We start from the raw sequence: 26,825 nt of genomic DNA, 5'->3' as shown, positions 1-26,825 counted from the left end.
TGAAGAAAGGTCCTGACCTGAAATGTCAACTTTCCTGCTCCTCTGATGCTGCCTGGCCTGCTGCATTCCTCCAGCTCCACACTGTGTCACCTTCATTTTGTTTCCTTTCAGTAGAGGATAGATGTTCTCACTGAGGCCTCATCTATCGATGATCACCTTAAAGAGTAAATGTTTGTTTAAAAAATTTAAAGCCATAATGATCTCACCTGAATTTCATTTCAGCAAATTCCAGGAAATGTCGACCAAAGTAACAGTCGAATAGACCACACAAATCACAGCCATACAGCTGGGATTCCTGAAGAAGCCCATTGAGTTCTGTCCAATCTTGTCAATATTTGGTTTACGCAGATGTCTAATTTAGCTACACAATATCTTTTTGTGCCTCTTAATAGTGCTGGGTTTTGCTGCTTTCAAAATGCCCAGCATATTTTAATTTTAAAATGAGCTTTCTTTTTACCTCATCAACACTTTATTCTCAGCTTCCCAAAGCATGCTGGGTAATTGTTTGATTTGAAAAATTGTGCTAAAAAGGGCTGTCTTCCTAACTGCTATCTCGGTTATTAGCTTCAAAATGGACACTGTTGAAGCTTCCACAACAGGTCAGTTTAGTAGCAGGAGTTGAGCAAATAGAAGTCCAAAGGGGTAAAGAGTTAATTCTTGCGTATCATTTCCCCTGTAGGCTAAGGAAAGCAAGGCAAATATCCTTCCTCATCCAGGTTCCCATCCCACGAATTGTGAGACCAGATCATAAACTCCTCTGATCTAAGTGGCAGATTGTTTCTTTTGGTGTCGGTTTCCTGTTTACCTGCAGAACCCTCCCTCTGAAGGAAGGCTGCAGTTTTATCCCAGCTACTGCTGGGAAAATGACCAAGGACGATCTGAAGTTGAAGAATTAAAATTGCTGATATTTGGGTGAAAGACGTACAGAAGCCAGGTATCCTCATCGATAGAAGCCCTCATCATATTTCCTTTATTTTTCTCATTTTATTTGGTTTAGAACTGTGAGTTGAGGGTAACAATTAACCTTTGAATGTCAGCTTGTTTTAAAGGGGAAAAGAACAAAGACAGATGCTTGTTGTTGGCAACAGGCCTGGAAAATAGTGCAACATGGATACTGTTCTAAAAGTGCAGACGTAGATGAACCAGCAGCAAGTGGTTGCTATGCTCAGGGCTGAATGCTGGCTGAATATTGAATTGATCAGTAAAGGAGTGGCCAGTAAACAGCAGAGAATGTTGATTGATAAGTAATCAAGGAAGAGAACCAGTGCTTACTGGGTTTAAGAGGAGGCAGAATGATTCTTGAAAACCTCCCATGGCTACTGTTGTGTTTTGCACTCTCTAGTTTTCAATTGAGTTACTGAATTATTGAATGTTCCAAGAAAAGAATCCCAGACTGTATGAAATAACTAAATATTTCTAGAAGTTTGCTGAAACTGGTGACATTAGAATTTAAGCATGACATACAGTGCTCCTTGCCTACGAGTAAACCATTGTCCAAAGATTTCATTGCAGGCTTGGTATCCATAATTTGAAATGGATTATTGAACTGGCAAAGTACACTTATTTTATTATTTTCATTTGTCTCTTAACTCTGTGCAAGCAGGGCTTATGATCAAAGAAGATTAGACTTTAGATCCTAGATATTAATTAGATTACCCTGTTGTTTATTCTTGTTCTGCTAAAGTTATATTATTAATAAATTATTAATGTTTGGTTAAGTTACAAACTTGGTGTCTAAGATCTATTATTCATAAAGTCTGATTAGGAACAATTGGGCAATTTTGAGGGTCATTGAACGTCGTACTTTCATTGTGCTGTGAATCCAGCGATGGTGAGGCTGATTTGGTTTGGCTTGATATCCCTGTATTGTAACATACCACACTCATTTCCGCCCCGAGTTGAAATCAGGCCTTTGCTTTAATTTTGAAAATTCCCAGACTGCCCTGCTTTAATCTCCAGTGCTAAATTGAAAATTATCCCCAGACAAATAAATTGTATTTATCAAAAACCATCTGTAATTCTGGAGCCGGAAAATCTCTGTCTATAAGTATAATATTTAAGGGAGTCACTTATGGTTAGGAGTGTGTGTACTGTTGTAACAGAATTCAGGGAGTTTAAGCACTGTCACAAATTATTTGCAATTTGGAGAAACAGGTAACACATGAAGTGGTATTTTATTTTTAAGATCAGAGATCAAAGCCAACCTGGATTAATGGGATTCAAGTAATTTCTCTCTGATAGCCTGAAGGGTTGAAATATGTTTGGGCATTATCAGTCCATAATAGGCCTTCTGCACAAAATTAAATTAGAACTAATTGGCAATCTCGCGTGACTCAAGTGGGGAATAGGAAAATGTCACAGTCTGCAGAGAAACTGTTGGAAACAGCACCAATTAGTGAGCATCTGTAAAGTGAAAAGTTAACATTTTGGAATGAACCCTTGTTGGAATTGAAAACTGAAAGATAAGCAAGGATTTAGATAGGGTTGGTAAAGAGAAAAGGAACAAGAAAAGCAACAGGTTCTGAAATCTTCATGAGGCAGTTTTAAGAGCTGGAAAATGTCAGGCTTTGCTCATTGGTGCAATTTTCATCACATGCAAATCCTTTGAATCAGAAGTTTAAGTGGGATTACTCAGGATATATGGCACAGAAGCACCTCAACCACGTCATGTTGATGCTCTGTTCGAGCCTCCCCTCCATCTTTCCTCATATAAATCTGTCATTGTAACCATCTACTCTCTTTTCCCGATGTGCTTGTCTGCCATCCCCTCAAATTCGTCCATGATATTTGCTTCAACCACTCACTGTGGAGGCACATTTGACATTTTCAAACTTAGGCAAAGAGGTTTTTTTAAATTCCGCATTGGATTTCCCAATGACTGTTGTATATTATTAGTCAATTGTTCTGTCCATTTCACAGAGTTCAATGTATTCAGCTCTTGAGTCTTTGTTGGTACAGCATCAGGACAGGATCCAGTTATGAATGCTTGGCTGATCTCCAAATTTCACTGATGGAATCAGCTCTCTCAGGTAGTATTCATAACTGTGCAGGGGACTTTGTGGCTTGTCTTATGAACAAATTTATAACCTACCGAAGGATTGTGTGTCCTTTACAGTAGCTTTTGAAATAATGTTTTTATTTAATAGTTTTATAGCATATGATTGAGCCATTTGTCAAGGGAAATTTAAATGTTTGTGTATTTTGCCTAAATTTATCTGAATTGTGCTAACTATCCCTAAAATGCTCCCTAATGATATGCCTTCCACTTGCTTGGGTTCATTTCCAAATATTAGGTCTAGATTTTTACTTCTCTTGTTGGGTTTTCCACATATTGGCTAAAAGAATTCTCCTGGATACAATTTAAGAATTTTGCTTCCTCTCTATCCCTACTACTCCATTCTAAATCCAACATGAGAGCATTTGCCAATCTTCTGGTGAGCATGTTTCCTCCTGTTCTTGTTCGTGTTACCCATCAAATTTGTACATTTCCATTCCCCCAGAAACAGCCCCAGTGCCTCACGAATCTAAATCTCTCCATCCGGTACTCTCTCTCCTACCGTGCTCATCTGCTCTATCCTTTTTTTTCCTATAATTTTCCTATATTTCCTAATGTGTGGCAATGGGAGTAATCCAGAGATTACAATCTTTGAAGTCCTGCTTTCAACTTTCTCCCTCACTTCTTCTTAAAGTCTGTTTATAGGAACTCATTTCTCTCTCTAGCTGTGCCATCGACCACAACATGAATTACAACCTCTGGTTTTCCACCCTCTCCGTTCAGGATGCCCTGCAGCAATTCTGTGATAAGCCTGGTCCTGGCATCTGGGAGGCAAGATACCATCCTGGAATCACATCTGCTGCAACAGAAGTACCCCTCTACCCTTCCCCACTCTAATGAATCTGCCACCACTGCCCTTTCGTCCTACATCCACCACCCCTGACACCCCCAAAACACCTGTGGATACCCACAATGCCTTGGTTATTGACTCCACACAGACCAACCATTACTCTTAATTTTCCCAAAGCTGAAAATGTTTTACAAACAAGATGTACTCAGGGGATTCCCTCATTGTCTGCCTCATGCCCTTCTACTGTCTGGTGGTCACCTATTCTCTTTCAGCCTTACCTTTCTTTAGCAGTAGGGTGACCACATCCTGAGCATACTGTCCATGAACCCCTCAGCCTCATGAAATGCACTAAGCTGTCTCTCAAGTTCCAAGATTTGAAGTTTGAAGTATGTACATACATAGTCATCCAGACAACCAAGAACATCAAGGATCTTCCACGTAGCGCAGTGTGTGTGAATCACAAGCCTGAACTCCCCAGGCGTACCCTAACATAATAGAATAGGGTTTTTCTTTCAACCTGACTTCGACTTAAGCATTGATCAGAAATATCTTACTCCCATTTGTGTCAGGCAAACAACCAGAAACTGTTGCATCTATCAAGCAAAGAAATTTAGTTTGTATGTTCTATAACATTAATCATAGAGTTGTAAAATTTTACAGTACAGAAGGAGGGCATTCAATCCATTGTGTCTGTACCAGCTCCCAAAAAAACCTCCCCAGCCAATGCCATTCTCCAGCCCTCTCCGTAGCCCTGTAAATTCATCATTTTCAAAGATATACGTCCAGATCTCTTTTGAAACCTCCTATTGAATCACCTCCAACACTCTGCCAAGCAGTGCTTTCCAAATCCTAACAACTTTTGAATAAGGAAGTTTCTCCTCCTCTCATTCATAGCTGTCTTGTTGGCAATCTTGAAATTGTGGCTCCCTACTTACTGACATACCAACTAATGGAAACCGAATATCCTTCTTTATCAAAATTGTTCATAATTTTACACCTCAAAAAAGGTCACCTTTTTATTCTTCTCTCCTCCAAGAAAAATAAACCCAATTTCTCTAATCTTTCCTTGTATCCAAGAATCCCTCATTCCTGGTATCATTCTAGTAAATCTCCTTTGCGCTGTTTCCAGGGCCGTAGCATCCTTCCCTAAATAAGTTGCCCAGACCTGAACACAATACTCCAAATGTGGTCTGACCAATGATTTGTAGAGGCATAGCATTGATTCCTTCCTTTTATACCCTGTGCTTCTTTTTATAAACCCAAGGATCCTATAAGCCTTCTTAACAGCTTATTTGTCTTTACTTAATTATCTTTGCAAAGTTTTAAAACTGTATTTATGGCCTTAACTTAAGTCAGTGTCTAGTCACAAGAAATGAGAGGGAGGAATGATCACCAATTACCTATCTGTGCTCCTATGATGAGACACTTTGATGTTGAAGCAGTTCCACCCTGGTCTGCCTGTTCCTATGACAACTGGACATGACCCTTCCATTCACAATGCCCTCTCTAACCATCATGTGCTATTCCTTAGCCTTGCACCAGGAAACCATTACATCCTCTTGGCATTCACTTTCTTGGTTGCATCCCCAAATTACTGAGCTTTGATTAATACCTATTTCTATTATATTCTGCCCCTTCCACCCCACCTCTGGACAGCGTCCTGAGCTATATCTTGGTCTCACAGTGGCTGTCCTTTCTGTATTCTTTATTCTTTTGTCCTCATAGGTAGCAAATGCATTGAACCTGCTAGATAGGCTCAGAGATTCTGCCAATCATGCTGAAAGATTGCAACAGTTGACTGGAAGAACCACTGTAGAAGTAGATCCAGTTGTCTCAAAAATATCTTGTGTATGTGAAAAATTAACTCACTTCCCTTTGTCATTGACTCTGAAGCCTCACTAGAATCTACAGCTGTGAGGAAAATAAACAAGAGAGCCAATGTCAGAAGTTACTTAAGTCAATGATTAAACCAAAAAGCTAATTTTATTCTTGGGCATTTGGTATGATATTGACTTTAATAGATTGTATATTTCCCATTTCTGCAGAGAACATAGAATGCTGTCTAGGGGATTCAAGTCATGTCACATGAATTAAGGAAAAATCTTAAAATAAAACCTGAGAAACTTTTAGCCTTGTCTTTGCCTCAATGCTTGGCATTGTGATTTTGATCTTAGGAAGTCTATGATGGAAAATGCTTTGTTTCCCAGCACCAACATTTCTCAATATCATGAGTCATGTAAAACATCAGAGTCTGTTAAGATTCTAAAATGTTGATTTTTATTTTGTTTAATAATGCATGAAGTTTAGTTTCTTATAAAAGTCATCATCAACTTCAAGCTTTGTCTTGGTTAGCATCATAAATGATCTCTCAAGCTAAACCTGGTAGTGGAGACCTTCATTGTTGAATCTTACCTTTAGTCCCCTAATCTGTCCCCTAACGAGAGTTCGTTCGGTGCTCGTGGAATTCTCACTTCTAACCATCAGCATTGAATTCTTAATCCTAACTCCAACTCAAGAACTCTGCTGTCTTTGCCCACACATTTTACAAAGTTCAGCAAATCTACCATTTCTGAGCAGGCACATTACATTTTTAACATAGTCAGACATCCCAAAGTGCTTCACAGGAGCATTCACAAAAAGAACTGTCACTAATTCCTGTCAAAACCCTGCAAAGTACCTCAACAAATCTACCATGAGATTCTCGTGCTGCCTTTGGCCAGTTCTACAGCGGTTATCTTCTCTCATAATGTCTCTACAACTACAACATCATCATCTTTACCTCCAGATTACTTACATCCTCGTCTGCTTCACAATTTGATGCCAAGCTTGTGGTTACTGTGCTCTGGAATTCTTTCCTACAGCCACATTGTATACACCCACTGGGTCTTCAAGCACCTCAGGAACATCATTGCAGATAAATCTGTATGCACCTAAAATGTCTCCTTTGCTTCTTGATTTTCATACCACTTCATGTTATAATCTGAGTATTTCTTTTCTTCAATGAAGAGTATGAGATTATTGTATATTATTGTTGCTGTAATAGAGGAGTAATAGATAATTCATGGTGAGATTCACACGCCAACATTTGTCTATTGATCTTAGTATCCATAAACTGCTAAGATCTTAGAATCATATAATCGCTGTAGTGTGGAAGCAGGCCATTCAGCCCATTGAGTTCATACCGATTCTCTGAAGAGCATCCTACCCAGGCACATGTCCTACCCTACCCCTGTAACCTTGCATTCCCCCCTAGCCTGCACATCCCTGGACCCCATGGGCAATTTAGCATTGCCAGTCAACTTAATCTGTATGTCTTTGGACTGTGGGAGGAAACTGGAGCACCTGGAGGAAACCCGGGCAGACACAGGAGTAATGTGAGACTGTTGCCCAAAGGTGGAATTGAAGATAGGTCCCTGGCACTGTGAGGCAGCAATGCTAACCACTAAGCCACTGTGCCACCCCAAGATCTTCAATGTACCACTTACATTTCCAGAACGATAAGTGAACATTCACCCCATTAGTCAAGATTTTATGTTTTGCTGGAGTTCCCATCTCCCTGGCCAAAAGTCAGTGTTGAAACATCCCCGCTCTGGCACATTGTCCTGCAGCCATTGCAATTTCAGCACATTGAAAGTTACAAAACAGGACCTTTATCTTGGGGAATGTTAAATCCTGACTACTTATCCATTTTGATAAATCTATTTGTAGAGCATTAGCATGCTGCCAGGAGTTCTCATTTTCTAAAGTGAGAGATTCTCATAGCTGATTGTTACTTTCATTTTTAATGCTAGTGATCTGCAGCATATTCTTGCCCTGCTGGGAATCTGAATATAGCTGATTTGATTAGTGAAAGAAATCGATCCAATGAAGTTCATCATAGTTTTTTCAATCTGATAATTTTATGTGAAAAGCAATGGGTACAGTCGGCTAGGATATCAATAATAATTGGAATGTCAACATTTATAAACAAATGGGAATCCAATATCAACATTTTCAATTTAAAAAATGTCTAATATGGAGTCAGGTCAGGTTGAGAAGACTGAGATAACAAGGTGTAGAGCTGGATGAACACAGCAGGCCAAGCAGCATCAGAGGAGCAGGAAGGCTGACGTTTCGGGCCTAGACCCTTCTTCAGAAATGTGGGAGGGGAAGGGGGTTCTGAAATAAATAGGGAGAGAGAGGAAGGCGGATAGAAGATGGATAGAGGAGAAGATAGGTGGAGAGGAGACAGACAGGTCAAAGAGGCAGGGATGGAGCCAGTAAAGGTGAGTGTAGGTGGGGAGGTAGGGAGGAAATAGGTCAGACCAGGGAGGACGGACAGGTCAAGGGGACGGGATGAGGTTAGTAGGTAGGAGATGGGGGTGGTGCTTGAGGTGGGAGGAGGGAATAGGTGGGAGGAAGGACAGGTTAGGGAGGCGGGGACGAGCTGGGCTGGTTTTGGGATGCGGTAGGGGGAGGGGAGATTTTGAAGCTTGTGAAGTCCACATTGATACCATTGGGCTGCAGGGTTCCCAAGCGGAATATGAGTTGCTGTTCCTGCAACCTTTGGGTAGCATCGTTGTGGCACTGCAAGAAGCCCAGGATCGACATGTCGTCTGCGGAATGGGAGGGGGAGTTGAGATGGTTTGCGATTGGGAGGTGCAGTTGTTTAGTGCGAACCGAGCGTAGGTGTTCTGCAAAGTGGTCCCCAAGCCTCTGCTTGGTTTCCCCGATGTAGAGGAGGCCACAACGGGAACAGCGGATGCAGTATACCACATTAGCAGATGTGCAGGTGAACATCTGCTTGATGTGGAAAGTCGTCTTGGGGCCTGGGATGGGGGTGAGGGGGGAGGTGTAGGGGCAGGTGTAGCACTTCCTGTGGTTGCAGGGAAAAGTGCCGGGTGAAGTGGGGCTGGAGGGGAGTGTGGAGCAGACAAGGGAGTCACGGAGAGAGTGGTCCCTCCGGAAAGTCGATAAGGATGGGGAGGGAAAAATGTCTTTGGTGGTGGAGTCAGATTGAAGACTCCCTGGTTCTTAAGAAACCTGGATTTGGATATTTCACCATCGTTTCTTATGGATTCAATTTTTGCTAGCAGTATGAACATGCAAAACAAGGATTTTTTTTTGAAGAACCCGAAGCCAGCACGATCATTTGAACTTGGTGCTATGTTCAAACAGAACCTATTTTCACTGAGCCAAGTACCTTAACCTGAAGTCTGTTGGTCATAAATTGATGCAGTAGATTTCAGTGCTCTTGAAAGGCATATAAGTTTCTTATCTGTCATGATCTGATTTTTAAAAAAATCTAATTCATGTTCAATTGAAATAAACACTTCATCTTAAGACCACCCATGGGTGACTGTCTGTGTGGAGTTTGCACGTTCTCCCTGTGTCTGCATGGGTTTCCTCAGGGTGCTCTGGTTTCCTCCTACATTCCAAAGATGTGCAGGTTAGGTGGATTGGCCGTGCTAAATTGCCCATAGTGTCCAGGGATGTGCATGTTAAGTGGATTAGCAGGCTTACGGGAATAGGGTGGGATGCTTTTTGGAGGGTTAGTGCAGATTCACTGGGCTGAATGGCCTCTTTCTGTACAGTAGAAATTGTTTGATTTCTTTGTCAGTGACAATCTTAAAAAAAATCTATTGGATTGCTTTGATTCACAGTCTGTCTCATGTAGGTTAGAAAAAATACTACGCAGTTTTAATGTGCCATTTCCAAAGGGCTATTACCATGCCATTATGAATGCTTGGCTGGGGTTCAAACCTAACTTAGCAAGGGGTTCACAGTTTGATTTATAGTATAAAGAAGCTATCAAATAATTCACTGTCTTTGATGTGGGGTCTGGATCAAAGTTTATTTTTATAAGAAATTGGAAGACTCAAGATTTATAAGCTTCAAATGGAGTTTCCTGAATAGAGCTTTTTTTTTAACTAACAAGTATCTTTGAGTTGGAGTTGCAGTCAATTGTTTGAATTGTATTATTTTTATTTCCACATATCACTCCTAAGATCTGCCCAAGTTGAATACGGGAGGCGATGGCCTAGTGCTATTATCGCTGGACTGTTAATCCAGAGACCCAGATTATGTTCTGGGGACCCGGGTTCAAATCCCGCCACAGCAGATGGTGGAATTTGAAATCAATAAATATCTGGAATTAAGAATCTAACGATGACCGTGAATCCATTGTTGATTGTTGGAAAAACCCACCTGTTCACTAATGCCCTTTAGGGAAAGAAACTGCCATCCTTTCCTGGTCTAATCTACACGTGACTCCAGACCCACTGCAATGTGGTTGTCTCTTAACTGCCCTCTGGGCAATTAGGGATGGGCAATAAATGCTGCTTAGCCAGTGACGTCCTCATCCTGTGAATGAATAAAGAAAGTTGAATACTGAGTGAGTGGTGATGGAGGTGGCAATGGGTATGAGGGTCCCAGGATAGGAGGGGTGTGGCAGACCATTTGGAGTGGATAAGGGGCATCAGCCAGAATGGGCTGTGAATGTGTCGAGGTGGCGTGGTGTGTGGGTAAGAGGCTTGAGTTGGAGTGAAGAGGCCATTGAGGTGGGGGTATAAGTTGGCATGGTGGGGCCACTAAAGCTATGGAGGAGCTAGGGTGTAGGTTGAGGATGTACGTTGAGGTAGAGAGGGGCAATAAGAGGTGAGCAATGATGCCTATTGGCCTAACACTTCCTAAATTTCTGAAGGAGGGTCCCTACTCGAAACGTCAACTTTCCTGCTCCTCTGATGGGGCCTGGCCTGTTGTGTACCTCCAGCTTCACACTATGTTATATCTAAAACAGCTGAAGTTGCTTCCAGTTGTTATCAGGCCTTCTGAGCAGCAGAACATTCCTAGTCAATAGTCCGATCAGACCATAGTACTGCTCTTTCTTTAGACAGAGAGAGAGGACAGATGGTGGTTTAACTTGAGGGTCACCCATGCCTCAGGTGAGGTGAGAGGTTGATTGAGAAGGAGGGCCGTTCATGGTAACCTCCACCAGTGCAGGAGTTGAACTGCAATTCTTTTCTGCACTATAGTCTTCTGTCTCAACAGTGAACATGTTGCTTCCCTCAAATAATGTAACTGTTATCTTTACAAACATGCTGTGTTATAGGACCTCTGATTTCAGAGTTTGTATTTTTTTGAGGCAGTCCGGCTGAAAGGGGATCTGAGAAAGGAAACTAACCCTCTCAGCCTGTAAGGAAATTAGTGAACCTGAGATGGGGAAAAAAAACACATCTGGGAGCCTGAAAATGGCCAATCTTCATTCTGATTCTGTATTTATGCTGGAAACAGCAGGACTGGCATCTCTGGAGCTAATGGACAATGGATTTAGGACATGAACCTTTCCTCAGAATGTTAGAGTCCATCGCTGAGACAGCTTGTCTATTCTACCATGGATGCTACCTTCCTCGCTGAGTGTTTTCATTTCAGATCGCCATCAGCTGCAGTACTTTGTTTCTACCATTCAACATGTGAAATGCTGTGCTACCCTTGCTCGAAAAGTTTAGTTATTATTTCAGAAAATGATTTTTTTGATTTTAATAGAAATAATAGACTGATTGGCATCTCTTCTTATTTTCCAGATATGGTTACAGAAGTATGGCTATCTTCAAGCTAGTGAACCCAGAATGTCAGTATTACGCTCTTCACAGTCCCTGCACTCAGCTGTAGCTGCTATGCAGCAATTCTATGGAATTAAAGTTACGGGGACTTTGGATGAAAACACAATAGAGTAAGGAATACCTGTTTTGCCCTTCCACCAGCACCAGCTCACAAGTGCTGTCTATGCCTGCTAGAGATCTATCATCTCCTATTTGTAATTCACATGAGAAACAGTGCTGTCATTTTCAATGAAACCAGAAAATATAAGATTTCTCCATTTCATCTTAAGTGAAAATGCATTTATTAATGTAGTTAGAATGTCTGAATGTAGCAGGAAATGTAAAATATTCATTTATATTCAGTATGTACCTTCCAATCATACAGATGAAGGTTTTGCTTCTGTTCAGTTCCACAGTTGTGCACAGCCATCAGCCAGGCAGTCTAAGCTCTAACGAAAATACTTGCCAGTAAGTTGCAGATGCAGATAATTGAGAAATAATTTTCAACCTTGAGGAAAGACTGGAAAGGTAGCATTAGTTCCATAATAATTTAGCATTGTGCAATGACTGGACCAATCCTGAGAATCTAAAATTGTCAAAAATCCAAGCTGACTTTTACATGAAGGATGTTTGAGACAGTTTCCAGTCTGTATATATTCACACAAACTATTTTATTGGAACAGCTGAAGGTTAAACATTTCAAATTGCCCAACATATCTCATCGAAAATGCATCTCCTGTATTCTCTGTGGCCTTTTAAAGTTCCAAACAAGCTCCATCTCTTTCATAAATTGACCAGTGAAACCTAACTGAGTCCTACCAAAGGATGGCAGTTTGAAGTTTAAGAGCCTCAAAGCTATTTTCCTCATTGGAGTGAGTTTTACATTTCTCTTGGCCAAGCCGTTAGATTCCACGTGGGAGGCTGGAAGATCACTTGTGAGGTAGTGCAGAGAGAAACTTGTATCTGTCATGTCTTGTCTTGGTATGAGCAGTGGCCATACAATTTCTCAGGCCAGCTAGCTCTTCCCACCTGGCACTTGTATAGTATTTTATAAAGGAAGAAATACATGAGGTATGTTGTCACATCTAGCTAAAACTCAGTCTGGTAGTCACCTCACATAATGTCTTTATCTCCTAGAATTAAATTGGAATTCCATCTGGCCCAACTAGTTGAATGTCAAGTCTGAATTTTGCTTGATAAATATCCTTGCACAGCAGTACACTTTAACGGTTGACAATAATCTCAACAGAGGAGGTGTTAAGATTGCATTTTACCATAAAAACAGAGATATTAATTGTCATCATTATCTTGAAACAGCACCTGAACAATCATAAGTGGCTGTTAGTCTGTGCACTAGATATCTTGAAAAAGAATGACCATGTCTATATTGTCACCTTTCTTTAAAAAAGAAATTCAACATTACAGAATGAATATTTCTCTTAACTCCATAATAAAAGTTCTCATTGCATTAATATTTTAAGTTGAAAAATTTTAAGTGACAGCTGAAATTCCAAGCTTGAAAAATTCCAAATTTTAATGAACAATTATGGAAGAACTACTTCAGGATATGAGAAGAGGCATTCATTACATTAATTGTGATAAAATCAGCACCACAAATCGAACATTATATTGTTGCGGGGACAGAATTACAATGTTTTATTGCAATTAAGATTAGCTGATGATGCTATTTGAAAGAAGAACAAAGCCATATTTTGACAGATGGTTGATTGTCCTAAAAAGGAAAATAAAGTCAATATATTGTTATTAATTGCAAAATGGCAATAAAAGCGTTTCCACTCGAGTGTCTATTGTATTATGCAGTTGATGCTCCCTTCCGCATGCTATGTAGAGCATAGGTCATGCGGAGCCACACTGTGCAAAACAAGATTTAGATCTATGCACTTGATATTTTGCCAAAACCACCATTAATATAATGTCTGACTTTGAATTAGTGCTAGGCTTTAATAAAGTTGATGCATCAAGTTGAGCTGATTTTGACGGACTAAGCAACAAGACCATACCTGCTTGATGCTGAAAGTGGACTCAAGGGCACTGCAGTGGTGCAGTACAGTAGAGCCCAACAATGCTGTAGAATAGCAAGATAGCACATGAGGCCACACTCACAGAAAAAGGTAGTAGTGTAGTGGTAATGGGGCTAGCCATCCTAAATGCTCAAATTAATGCTTGGCGTCACAAGTTCAAATCCTGCCAGACAGCTGGTGGAATTAAACAAATTTGGAATACAGAGCTAGTGTTAGTGGTGATAGCCATGAAATGATCACTGAGTTCTCCATATAGAAGTACATAAAATTATGTTAGGGGTGTATAGCAACAGCCTTTTTCCCAGGGTGGAAATGTCAAGTACTAGTGAGAGGGGGAAAATTTCAGAGAGATGTGCGACGAAATATATTTTGCAGAAAAGGTAATGAGATCCTAGGAGGCACTGCCTAGGGAGGTGGAAGGAGCAGATAGAGAATGTTTAAATGCCTTGTAAACAGATACATGAACAGGTAATGGAATAATGGGTTACGGACCATGTGCAGGCAGATGGGATTAATTTAGAATGACATCATGTTCAGCACAGACACGGTGGGCTGAAGGGCCTGTTCCTTTCATGTATTGTTCTCTGTTCTACAATCTATTAAACATCCAGTGATAAACTTATTGAAGTGATTGTACTGAGGTCAGCTAGGTGGACCTCATAGAATATGAGTTTCCTGATTGGGGCTGTTAACCTGGTCCATTCAGGGATCCCTGCCTGACAGATAAGAATGGGAGTGTCAGACATCCTGTTCACTCTGATGGAGCTGGATCAGTGTCAAGGACTCTCCAGGTGTAAATGAAGGGTGACTTGGTGGTGAGATACCAACCTCTGTGGAGTTATTTCCCTGGCGACGAGAGAAAATCATGCTCCTGAGAAATTAGCTTGCAAATCGTCTTTGAGTTGGGGTAAGCATTTCTGGCATCATGCCATTATCTTGGAAGCTTGACTGATTCAATTCTGCCTTTGAAGACTAGGCCCAGTAGATGGAAAGAATATGTTATTTTTTCTGAGCAAATGACATTGGGGCAGATGAAAAGCAATGAGTAATTTTCCTGACAGCTTGTGGACCCGCAGCCTTTTTGGTTATTAGGAGCCTAACTTTCTCTGAGGCATCAGATACTGAAACCTTTTAAGAGTTGATGGATTTAGCTAAGGAATATTATGATCCCAAACCTCCTGTAATTCTGAGATGCTATCAATTTTACTTAGCAATTCAGAATTTTTGACTAAGTTAAGACGATTGGCAGAAACCTGTGACTTTGGTTTAACCATTAATGAGATGCTGAGAGATCATTTGGTATGTGGGATTAATGATGTAACCATGCAAAAGCACCAAGTAGCTAAAGCCCAACTGGACTTCAAACAGACACTACAACTAGCTTTATTATTGGAAAGTGTGGCAAGTGAATCTTATATGTCGCAGGGTATTCTGATGGACGTGGACACCCCCGCCAGTCCAACTGAACTTGGGGGGACACCACTTGAGCGCAGGCAATTGAATAGCCTCACTAAGGCCATATCCTGAACAGAAGAAGCAGTTCCACAATTCAGCAAGGCCTGCCCAGTGTCATCTGCCTTCCAGCAAATCAGAAGGCTGGAAAGCGAAGGAATTATCAAACAGTCCAGTTTGTGGACTGCACCAGCCATACTGAGCGTAAGCCCAATGGGTCAGGATGCCTTTATGGGGATTTTAAACAAACGGTAAATAGCTTTTCACAGTTGGATAAATACCCAATCCCAAGAGAATTTATTTGCAAAGCTGGCAGGGGGCGCTGTCCTTCATGAAGCTGGAAATGAGTCATGTGTACTTGCAATTGCTGTTAGATGAGGATTCCCAGAAGTATGCTATGATTAATACCCATAAGGGTTTGTAGCAATATACAAGACTGAATATTTGGAGTATTGTCAGCCTGAGCAATTTTTCAGCAGACAATGGAGATTATTTTATAAAGTCTACTCCAGGACTCCATGTATGTAGATGACGTACTATTAACAGGGAAGACCCATCAGTAGCACTTAAAGAACTTGGGCATAATCCTTAGACATTTCTCCCAGTCAGGTGTATGCCCTAAATAGGGAAGAACGTATGTTCCAGGCACCCCAAGTGACATACTTGCAACAAGACCAGGTTATACCCATTGAAAGATAAAGTGAGGGTGATCAAAGGCGCCCCGGCTCCCACATCACGACCAGAGCTTCGGTCCTTTCTTTGGCTGGTGAACTTATTTTTTATTTGTTTGTGGCATGTGGGCATTGCTGGCTGGGCCAGCATTTATTGCCCATCCCTTAGTGCCCTTGAGAAGGTGGTGGTGAGCTGCCTTCTTGAACCGCTGCAGTCCACCTGCTGTGGATTGACCCACAATGCCCCTTGGGAGGGAATGCCAGGATTTTGACCCAGCGACAGTGAAGGAACGGCAATATATTTCCAAGGCAGGATGGTGAGTGTCTTGGAGGGCAACTTGATGGTGGTTATGTTCCCATATATCTGCTACCCTTGTCCTTCTAGATGGAAATGGTTATGGGTTTGGAAGGTGCTGTCTGAGGATCTTTGGTGAATTTCTGCAGTGCATCTTGTAGATAGTACACACTGCTGCTACTGAGCATCGGTGGTGAAGAGAGTGAATGTTTGTGGATGTGCCAATCATGTGGGCTGGTTGGCCTGGATGGTGTCAAGCTTCTTGAGTGTAGTTGGGGCTGCACTTATCCAGGCAAGTGGGGAGTATTCCATCACAATCCTGACTTGTGCCTTCTCGATGGTGGACAGGCTTTCAGGAGTCAGGAGGTAAATTACTCGTGCAGCTTCTGACCTGCTATTGTAGCCACTGTGGTAATGTGGTGAGTCCAGTTGAGTTTCTGGTCAATGATAACCTGCAGGTTGTTGATAGTGGGGGATTCGGTGATGGTAACGCTGTTGAATGCCAAGGGATGGTGGTTAGATTGTCTGTTATTTGTATTGGTCATGGCCTGGCATTTGTGTGGTGTGAATATTACTTGCCACTTGTCAGCCCAAGCTTGGATATTGTCCAGTTCTTTGTCCATTTGAACATGGACTGCTTCAGTATCTGAGGAGTCGTGAATGATGCTGAACATTGTGCAATCAACTATTACAGAAAGTACACACGTAACCTGGCTTCCATCCTAGCACCTTTGCATCAACTCTTAAAATAAGAGTCAGCCTTGGAAATAGTCGCATATTCAAGCCATAGCCTTTAGGGAAGTGAAAGAAACAGCTATCATCCTCAGGGTGTTGGCGCACTATGATCCCAAGCAAGATCCAGTATTGACATGCGATGTCTCCCCCATAAGGTATTGGGGTAGTATTAGCTCATAGGTGGCCCAGTGGAGAGGAACACTCAATACCATATACATCCAGGACTATGGCTAATGTAGAGCATAAATACACCCAGATAGAGAAGGAAGGTTTGGCGGTTGTATTTGGAGTCAGGAATTTCCACCAATACTTTTACGGATATAAATTATAATAATAACGGACCAAAACCTCTGCTAGGATTGCATAAAGAGACCAAGACAGTGCCGCTCATCGCTTCAGGCTGAATTCAGCACTGGGCTCGAATGCTCAGTGCATATAATTACAAGTTGGAACACTGTCTGGAGACTAAGTAGTAAACGTCGATGTGTTGAGCCACCTCCTACTGGCAGATACACCACCGCTGGTACTGCCACTGGAAGAGTCTGTGATGGTTTTAAATTTTCTGGAGATATGTCAAGTCACAGCTGATAACATCAGACTTCGGACACAGTAAGATCTGGTCCTGGCAAAACAGAAAGAGCTGGTAGTGATGGGGGGAACGAAAGGGCCGTCACAATCAAAATTGAAACCTTTTTGGATCCAGAGAGACCAGATCACAGTAGAAGACAGCATATTATCATGGGGGAGCAAGAGGGATTGTTCCAAGTAAAAGTCACCGCCAGGCTGAACTCCACCAAAATGAAGGTGTTTGGAAAGAAGTTATGTCTGATGGCCAGGATTGGATGCAGACATAGCCACATTGGTGTGGCAGTGCCCAGAGTGCCAACAAGGACAAAAATTACCACCAGCAGCTCCCCCACATTCATGGGAGTGGGCGGGTAAACCTAGACCCGGTTACGCACTCACTATGCCGGTCCTTTCATGGGCTCAATGTTCTTAGTCGTTGTGACTCCCTCTCAAGGTGGCTGGTTGTGCATAGAGTTCATTCGTCAAACACGGGGACAATGATAGAAAAACTGTGCTCGTCTTTTGCAATACGTGTACTCCCAGAAGTATTAGTCACAGATAATGGGACATCATTTACATCAGGGAATTTGCGTATTTCCTGAAGTTGAATTGTATTCATCATATAAGGCCAGATCAATACAATTCATCATCCAATGGTTTGGCAGAAAGAGCAGACCAAATTTTGCAGGCAGAATTAAAGAAACAGCCTACAGCTTCACTAGATACCAAACTGTCCCAGTTGCTATTTGATTATAGGACCACCCTTCATGCAGCTGCAGGGATAGCTCCAACAGATTTGCTAATGGGGTCAAGAGTCTGCACCAGGTTGAATCTGATCTTCCCTTTCCGGGTGGAGGATTAAATGGTATCAGGAATGCCAATGCTGGATACAAGACTCCTCTAAGCGAGAGAGTCAGTTTACTTGAGGGGACGAAGCTTGGTGTAGGAACCACAGCAATAGTCCTGCATGGGTAAGAGGCACAGTCCACGCGAGATCAGATCCAGTGACGTATAAAGTTTGTGTAGGTACGACGGTCCTGAATAAGCACATGGATCATATGAAAGCTACAAACACGCAAATGGTACAAGAGCAAAATGTGCCCAGCTCCTGGACAGCCTTTCCAACTGTTCTAGAACCTGTGGGTTCTCCCTTTCCATCAAGTGTTGAAGATACCTCGGAATCTGAGATGAACATGGCAGATGTCACCGCATTGACGCCTTTGCCACCTGAAGGGGAGAATAAATTTCTTTCAAGATGCTCCGGGCACAAGAGGCGAGCCATTGTGCATTATACACCAACCATATCAGAGGTAGAGTTGGAGGAATATGATCTGGTTCTGAAATGCCCAAGGAGGAGCTGCAAAAAATAACAGAACCAGCCTCTGGCCTCGGACTCAGAGCAGGAGGTATGGAGTGATTGTAACGAGGTCAGCCAGATAGACCTCACAGAATATGAGTTTCCTGATTGGGTCTGTTAATCTGGTCCAATCAGGGAGCCCTAGATGACAGATAAGAACACAAGTTTGAGAGGTTCTGTTCGCTCTGAGAGCTGGCTCTGAGGGAGCTGGATCAGTGTCAAGGATACTCCATGCGTAAATAAAGGATGAGTTGGTAACTGACTTCTGTGGAGTTATTTCACTTACTTTACCTGAGTGGAACTACCGACCAAAAGCAATGTGGAAAGGTAGATATTTAGAGCTTTGGCCACTTTGTACAGTAGTTATTACCTGTGTACATATCCATCCATACTTTATGACCTGGAAGGAAGGAGGGCGGAAGGAGGGTGGAAGGAGGGCAGGTTTAAAACAAAAGAAATTAGATCTATTCTGCCAAAATAGTAATTTGAATGATGTCTTTTTGTGCACTCAGGACTTTAAACATTGTTTAGAAGAGTTTCTAACTTGTTTGTATAGATGCTTTTGATTAACCAGTTCAGGCATATGAGGGCATAGGTGGGACTTGAACCTGGTACCTTTTCACTCAGAGGTAGAGGTACTACCACTTAGACCACAAGAGCCCTATTTTGTTGTTGTGTTTTGCTACACAAGGATGATATGAAGATGCTTAAGCGTTAAAGATTACAGCATTGGGAATGACACTCTGATAGTGTACCTGCTTCAGGCTTTGGATTCTCTATTGCTGCTCAATAGTGCCTAATTCAGACTTGCTGAAGTACAGGATTTCTTCTTGCAGAACATAGAAAGGTCATAATTCCTTCGCTAAGAAGTGTGATTATTCTATTTTTTTTCTGTAATCAACTTCCCATTAACATTTTATTTCATTTTTTTCATATGAATCCCACACTTTAGAGACTTGTCTGACCACAGTTTTATGAGTGATTCATTCCTTTTGGTGAAAAGCAGGATTCTTTAACTTTTCATTAAAGTACACATTTTATAACTGTGTGACAGCCAGCTGGTGAAGTGCAAGGTGTTCAACTCTTTTTGATAAGTCAAATTGTGTTACCTTGAAAAACCACTGACTTGGTTGAGTCATGAGAACTAATTACTAACTGGCAAAGTATGTGCCAGTGGAAATGTAATAACTTTTTTTGACTACTTTTCTGAGGAAAAAATATGCTCTGTAGACTCCATAGCATTTTGGAGAAGGAGAGAATTCAGTCCATCATGTCTGCAGACACTCTACAGGACCATTCCAAAACTGGCTTGTTTTTCCCATAGCTCTCCATCTCCCTCTGTTTATAATGCTTATCGCCCATTTCTTCCAGTTTTCTGTGTGATGTCCACATTCTCGATTTATGGCACTTGGCATCTGCGCTTGCCAACTCACAACTGGTGTCTGTTCACTTGAATGAGCAGAAACTGTGGAGAACCAAAGGCCAAAGTCAAACAATAAACAATTACAATGTGCAACTTCTCTAGCGTCTCAATTCTGTGACTGTTTTCGGATTTTGAGGTGTGGAGATTTGGTGCAATGTTTTTCAATTATCGCAGAAATGGCTGAGAACGCCTGGACCAATTCGCCGCAGCAAATGAATAACAGTGTCTGCTATTAGTCAGACTGCAGCTCCAAAAAAAAATTCTCACTAAGTTCTTATAAATGGAAGCTGATATCAGTGCAGTGATGGTAGTTGGGCATCCTGCAGTCTGAGCAAATGGGGCAAGCAACAGGATATCTCCTTAATCAACCAGATTGAGAAATAAGCAGTGGAAGACTGGCGAATAAAATGTAAATTAGTGGACATATTTTGTGCCAAATCAATTACAGAGAGGGAACATTACAAAGAGAACAAAGAACATTAGATTGAGAGAGAAAAAGAAATACAACAGAAAAACGTACATTTAGAAATATTAAAATTGACATTTTTAAAATCTCCAATATGTAATATCTGTAGAAATTTTCAGGCCAGGTTTTCACTATGACAGAAAGCTCAAAATTGGCAAAGACATTAGAAGTAATATGTCCCCACTCTGAACCTGGAATTACCATTTTTATGAGAATGGAGTTGAGGGTGCTGCATGGTTCAAGCGTGATATCACTTCTGGAGACAGCTTACCATTTAACTTATCAACTGTTTCCACTGAATTGGTATTCTGGAATCCTTGATGCCTGGAGTTCAAGTTATGGAGATAGACCTGTTTGCAGTGTATTTCTTTTGGATAGCCACAATACTGCATGGGGGAGTTGGGTGGTGGTGGCAGGGGGAGGGGATTTCAGGTATCATTTTGGGGGTGTGGTGTTGGGATCAGGGATTATTTGGAGAGGGTCAGGCGGCCTTCTGGGATTTTTAACTTTGGAGGATGGTGCATCTTCTGTCCAACTTGTGAATTCACGTCAGAAAGTGTCAAGAAGAGTCAAATTGTCAAGAACTGTAAAGAAGTGTTGAACTTTTCAAGAAATGTCAAGGTGACTTAAGAACGATGAAGCACTATCAAAATGTGTCAAGCTATTAAGAAGTTTCAAGACATGTTAAAAATTATCAAGCTGTCAAAATCTGTGATAAAGTGTTTTTGTGAATGAGAGTTCTTCTCAATAGAGGGTGATCTGCAAATTGGAATTTTAAGTAACAGAACTTCTTTTTCGTGTGTGAATTGATACATGTGGTTACTAGATAGGTTGGCATGAAGGTGAAGGAGGAAAGCGTGGAAGTAGGCACTAATTTGGCATAGAATTATGAGGGGTTATGCCTAATGTGTAGAGGGACATTGGTGATTTGGTAGTAGATTGGTTGAAGGTCATAGAGTGGCATGAAAAATATGAGAAGTTATAGGGGATAGGTGGAGGGTATTAGTGTCAAAGGTTGGCATGGATGCATCATGGGAAATTAGAGGGATTACGGGGTGGGTCTGAAGGTGAGGTCTGGAGGAACCTTTTATATTTTATTTTTACTTCAGTTAATGAATGCAACGCCACAGCCCTTCTGCAGGCTTTCTATCAAGCTCAGCTGAGGATTTGGCAGCCTTCACCGCTCTCCCTGGGTAAGCTGGCCTACCTCCCAAACCAGCCTGCATCTACCTGCACTGAAAATGGAACGTATGCGTAGCAATTTTTAAAGATCACTTTTGCAGAGCCAGGATTTCTTCCACCTGGGAACAAAATCTGGTGCGCACATTTTTAGATAGTTTTTAATCAACCTGTTCAGACGTGTCATGAAACACGTCTGGAGCAGGTGGGATTTGCACCCAGACCTTCTGGAAGCTACCACTGCAGCATAAAAACCCCAGGCTCATTTTTTAATGGTTTTCTTTAGTGTCAGATGAGTTGATTACCAATGATTAGCAATCATGCATTTAAAAAATAGTTACACTTATAATGATAAGACTTATCTTCCCATTGCAAATTTTGTTGGTGTCTGCCCTGCAAATCATAGAATCCCTACAGTGCGACAACAGGTTGTTTGGCTCATCGAGTTAACACCAACCCTCTGAAGACCATCCTAATTATATCCAGCCGCCACCCTATCCCCACATTTCTTACCGGTAATCCACCTAATCTACACATCCCTGAACTCTATGGGACAAATTAGCACAGCCACTCCACCTAACCTGCACATCTTTTGGGCAAGTCTAGCAACCTTGTGTCATTCATTGTCTGTCTCACCACTGATATGCAAGTGAAATACCAAGTCCATAAAGCTAATGGCAGAATGGTACAATTCCAGCAACAATTTTTGGTTAGTGGCACAATACCACACACGAGCTCCCTGTCTGAAATTGATGTATGTTAGAAGCATAAATAACAGTGAACACCATTAACCTCATTATAATTTGGACAACAAAATGCAGCTCATTGAATTTGCCTGAGAACATATGGCTGCAGTTGCCTTAAAGGTGAATCTCTTCAAGTGTCATAACAACAGCAAAACTAGTTTTTTTTTGAAATGGATAACATTTAACCTTTCTTTCCTAAAGTTTAAAAATGTGCAACTACTTACTGCTACATCTGCCTCACATGACACAGTTACAAGTCCCTGTTAATTGTGCCACTGTCTTGAACAGACTGCTACGCAGCAACTGCACATAGTTGGAGTAGGAAGTCAACCCAATTTGCAACAAAATGAGATGCTGCCCTTAATGTGAGACCACCTGGAGGAGGTGTTTTTACATGTCTTTCTTTTCTAGTGTAGCACGCTTGTTATCTCAAATGAAAGTGATTCAAACAGTCATGTTTATTTAATTAAATTGAGACAGGAAAAAGGGCATGTTATAGTGTGAGTGGAATATTTTGCATATGCCTATTTGTAACTTTTCATTGTCTGAGAAACAAAAGCTTCAAACCAGCTGCTACGTCTGACATATCTATGGCTCCCATTATTCTTAGAGTGGCTGAAGCAGTTTAACAACTGTAAATGATCCATCCATTTAGTGGTCTAGCTGATCATACAACGAATTAAGTGTTCTGAAGAACATTTTCTTTGGCCCACTTTACACTTTTCAATCACTGAAGCATCCACTTCTTTTTTTACGTGGTGCTTCTCTATTCCCTGAAAAACTGTTGGGACCACCAACTTGCCCAATCTCTAAACTAACACCTAAATTAGCATTAGAGTGGAGGAGGAGCAGTTGCAGCCAGAAACACATAAAAGGCAGAAGAATCAGACAGCGTACCAAAGGACAGAAGACGCAAATAGACTGCATTTGTCGTTCTGGAATATTTTACTTGAACGGTGCACCTGATGGTTTCATCTAGGCTGATTTTGGGCGCTTGCAGGAATTAAAAGTGGCAAGAAACCTCGACTTTTCCAGGACCATACCCCTCTAAAGCACTCTCCAGGACACCTATATGACTCCATGTCGATGATGTATGCTGTTTCATTCAGTTACTCAATTCATCCAAATTGGCATCACTTTCAAGCAGCAGATAAAAAGATTCAGCAACTTCTTTACCATCTGATCGCATGCATTGGCAACTCCTGAGCCTCACTTTCTTCCTGCTGGCACTATGGCAAGCCACAATATCCAATGTGACTTTGCCACGAAATGTTACTTGAATAACAAAGAATACACTACCTAAATTCTCCTTTTCCTGTAAATAACTGCGCAAAAAGGATTGAAGACCAAAGGGCACTGATTTAAGGTGATTGACAGAAGAAGTAATGGCAAATTGAAGAAAAACCTTTTTACACAGTTTGCAGTTAGAATTGGGAGTCAATGTGTGACAGTATGGTGGAGACAGATCCAATCATGGCTTTCAAAAGCAAACTGGATAATTACTTTGGGAAAACAAAAATTGCAGGGGTCCAAGGAACTGGGACTGGGAAAGTTACTCTTGAAAAGACCCAGAACAAATGCAAAGTGCCAAATGGTCTCTGTGCTACAACCGTTCTATGTTCATTTGAAAAGCACAGCATATTCCAAACAAGATATTAATTTTATTTACAGAAAAACGAATTCTATACCTTGCTGATATTTTTAAAAACAGTGCTTCCCTCTGCTGCCCAACTATTGTTTGACAAAGACTGCCAGAGGCTTGGCATATATTGCTGTCCTAAGATTTTGCACTGTTAGCCAAATGGGCTTCAGCACTGCAAGTACTCTACCCAGATCTGTCACCTCCTAGATCCAGTACTGTCAAAGTGACATAGGGGTTTGTCACTCATCTTGGCCTAAAAAAGATGACACTGATCACTAATAGCTCCACAGCTATAGTGATGTGTCACACTGTGCGAATCTTGGTCTTCTACTTGTAGGGTGAAGGTGCTAGAATGATTGTTTTTGATTGTCATTGCACTGATGCGCTATCATGGAAGAGAGATTTTTGGCAACAAATGCCAGTGTCATCTCTCTTCAGGCTTACTTTTTGTTCGTCCTTGTCCCAAGAGGTTGTCCACTTCTTTTCCCCAATGTCATCTTAAAAAAAATCTATGTCCTGTTGTTACAAGTTTATGCATTTCCCTCATCTGTCTGTTTGCTCAGTGATGCCTGCATTGCCATTCTGCTGCCAGTGTAGAATAAAGATCTGGGTTATTGAAGCCATGGATATATTCAACCAAAACTAGGGGAAGAAAAGATCCTCAAAGGATGGTGAATATTGAATCTGCATAGTGCTTTAGAACAAGGTGGAGGTAATGGCCTTGTGGTATTGTTGCTAAACTATTACTCCAGTGACCCAGGCAACATTCTGGAGATCTGGGTTCAAATCCTGCTATGGATTGAAATTGAATTCAATAAAAATCTGGAACTAAGAGTCTAATGACAATCATGAAATCATCATTGGGGAAAAGCTCTTCTAGCTCATTAATGTCCTGTAGAGAAGGGAGCGGTTATCCTTATCTGGTCTGGCTTATGTGTGACTCTAGACTCACTGCTGATCTAGGCAGCACATCCTGTGAATGAATAAAAAGAAAAGTTACCCTGTTATTGAAGTATCCTGGACATTTAGCATTTTACAGACAAATTGAGCTAAAGGCAGCTCTTATGCTAATTAGCTGAGGAAGTTTTCATTGAACTTTCTTGCTGGTGAATGATAAACCTTTTAGTGTTGTGGTGGCTTAACGACAGCCTAACAGATAGGGAGGAGTTAGGGAAGACAAACATCTGGGCCACTGTATGTGACAATAGTAGCCTTCATCAGGTCATCATGGAAGCTAGCGGACGAGAAATGGTTTCATCAAGGCCCTGTATAATTGCAGAAAGCCATCCCTGCTCTTATACTGAAATCCATTCTCTGTATAGTGAGACAGCAGCCAGTTGTAGCCCCTTCCCTCACCACCTGGTGGAATTGAGCCAACTTGTTCAATTGAATCTGGTACATTCTTTGTTAGCATTAAATCGCGCAATGAATTTACTCAGAATTATTGATGATTTACTATTTGACCTAACTTTGAACACTGTATACAATTGTTAAATCATCTGAGATCTTTTCAAAATTTAGATTGCACTTGCATAATTATTAGTGAATGATTATACTTGCGTGCAATTTTACTTAACCACAACCAATCTAGTGTGTTGTTATGATGTTAGGTTTGATATGATGATGGAAAAAGTGCGTCATTTTGGCATTGTACATGTTGCAGCAAAGAGAAACATGAAATGATTATGAACATTCACAATTTCCCAAATTCAGATTGCAATAAGTGGACACCTCCACTCGTTCCAATGTTTAACAAACATGCTTTGAACATTTCTCTAAAAATAAACGTATGCCCCTTAAATCAGGTTAAGTTTGTAAGCGTATGTGTTGTACCTTACCCTTTTTCTGGCAATTGTCCATTTTGGTAAAGTACCTTAGCACAAATCGCTTATAAGTCAGACTGTTGGTTCTATGTAATTATGTTATGTGTAGAGTTTGCTTTAGTTCACTTTATTATGTGAATAATGACACCTTAATAGCTTCATTTTTTTTATTCTGTCCCTTGCTTCTTTCATGTGATATAGTGATATCACCTTGAGGTGAGAACCTGTTTTGTTTGTCTTGTTTAAATATCTCCTCATGTTCAGAGATATTTCAGTTTTGCTGTGGTGTGTGAACTTGTTTATTGTAAACAGTGATGACTGCCATCCAGATATAGCTCTATATTTTGAAAGTTAGGTACTATAAATAAGATTATTTCAGAACTGTTTATTGTCATGATATACAACAAATATTTCAAAAGTGATAGGAAAAGAGCTAGACTGCCAGAATTTGAGTTTCTTCATGAAATAATTAAACCAGTTAACAGTTATGAATTGGAAAATATGTTAGCAAGTGGTTAAAGCACTTAGTCTAGGATCAACAAGGATTAATCTTTAATTAATTGTGCTGTTAAATGCAGACCTTCTACATTACATCATGGGGATTTTTTTTGCTACTTAATCACCATTATTATGCAAAAGATGATTGAAATTATAGCTTCTGGCTTGTTTTGTTTCATATTTTAATTATTAAAATGACATTTGTTCCATTTATGCATATTCACCTGAAGGTTTATCCAGTGCACCAAAAATTTTATCATTGATACTTCAACATTGAAAGAAAGTTTCCTTAATTATTCGGGCCATTTAGCAAAATGAAAAGGTACACTGAAATGTTTGTAATCAACCACTGTTTTAAAAGACGGACATCAACTGATTGAGGAGGGTGGAGATGGCTGAGTGATAATCATGAGTAAAGAATGGATTATGATGTTATAACCGAATTATTAAATGGCCTATATATAACTTGTTGATAAATACAATCAGATTTTAATCAGGCCCATT

General features: G+C 41.0%; 1 protein-coding gene across 1 annotated transcript in view; it reads left to right on the top strand.

Moving 5' to 3' along the window:
* The window catches only part of LOC109910435 (matrix metalloproteinase-16), a 210,268-nt gene that overhangs the window by 61,225 nt on the left and 122,218 nt on the right, over positions 1-26,825 (top strand). The window contains exon 2 of the mRNA XM_020509632.2: positions 11,408-11,556. Coding sequence (XP_020365221.1) covers positions 11,408-11,556 — 149 coding nt within the window. The remainder of the gene's footprint in view (positions 1-11,407; positions 11,557-26,825) is intronic.

This window comes from Rhincodon typus, chromosome 4 (assembly GCF_021869965.1).
Source record: "Rhincodon typus isolate 14 chromosome 4, sRhiTyp1.1, whole genome shotgun sequence".
Lineage (NCBI taxonomy): Eukaryota > Metazoa > Chordata > Chondrichthyes > Orectolobiformes > Rhincodontidae > Rhincodon > Rhincodon typus.
The sequence above is the reverse complement of the archived record's forward strand: the minus strand, read 5'-3'. Positions and strand labels throughout refer to the sequence as shown.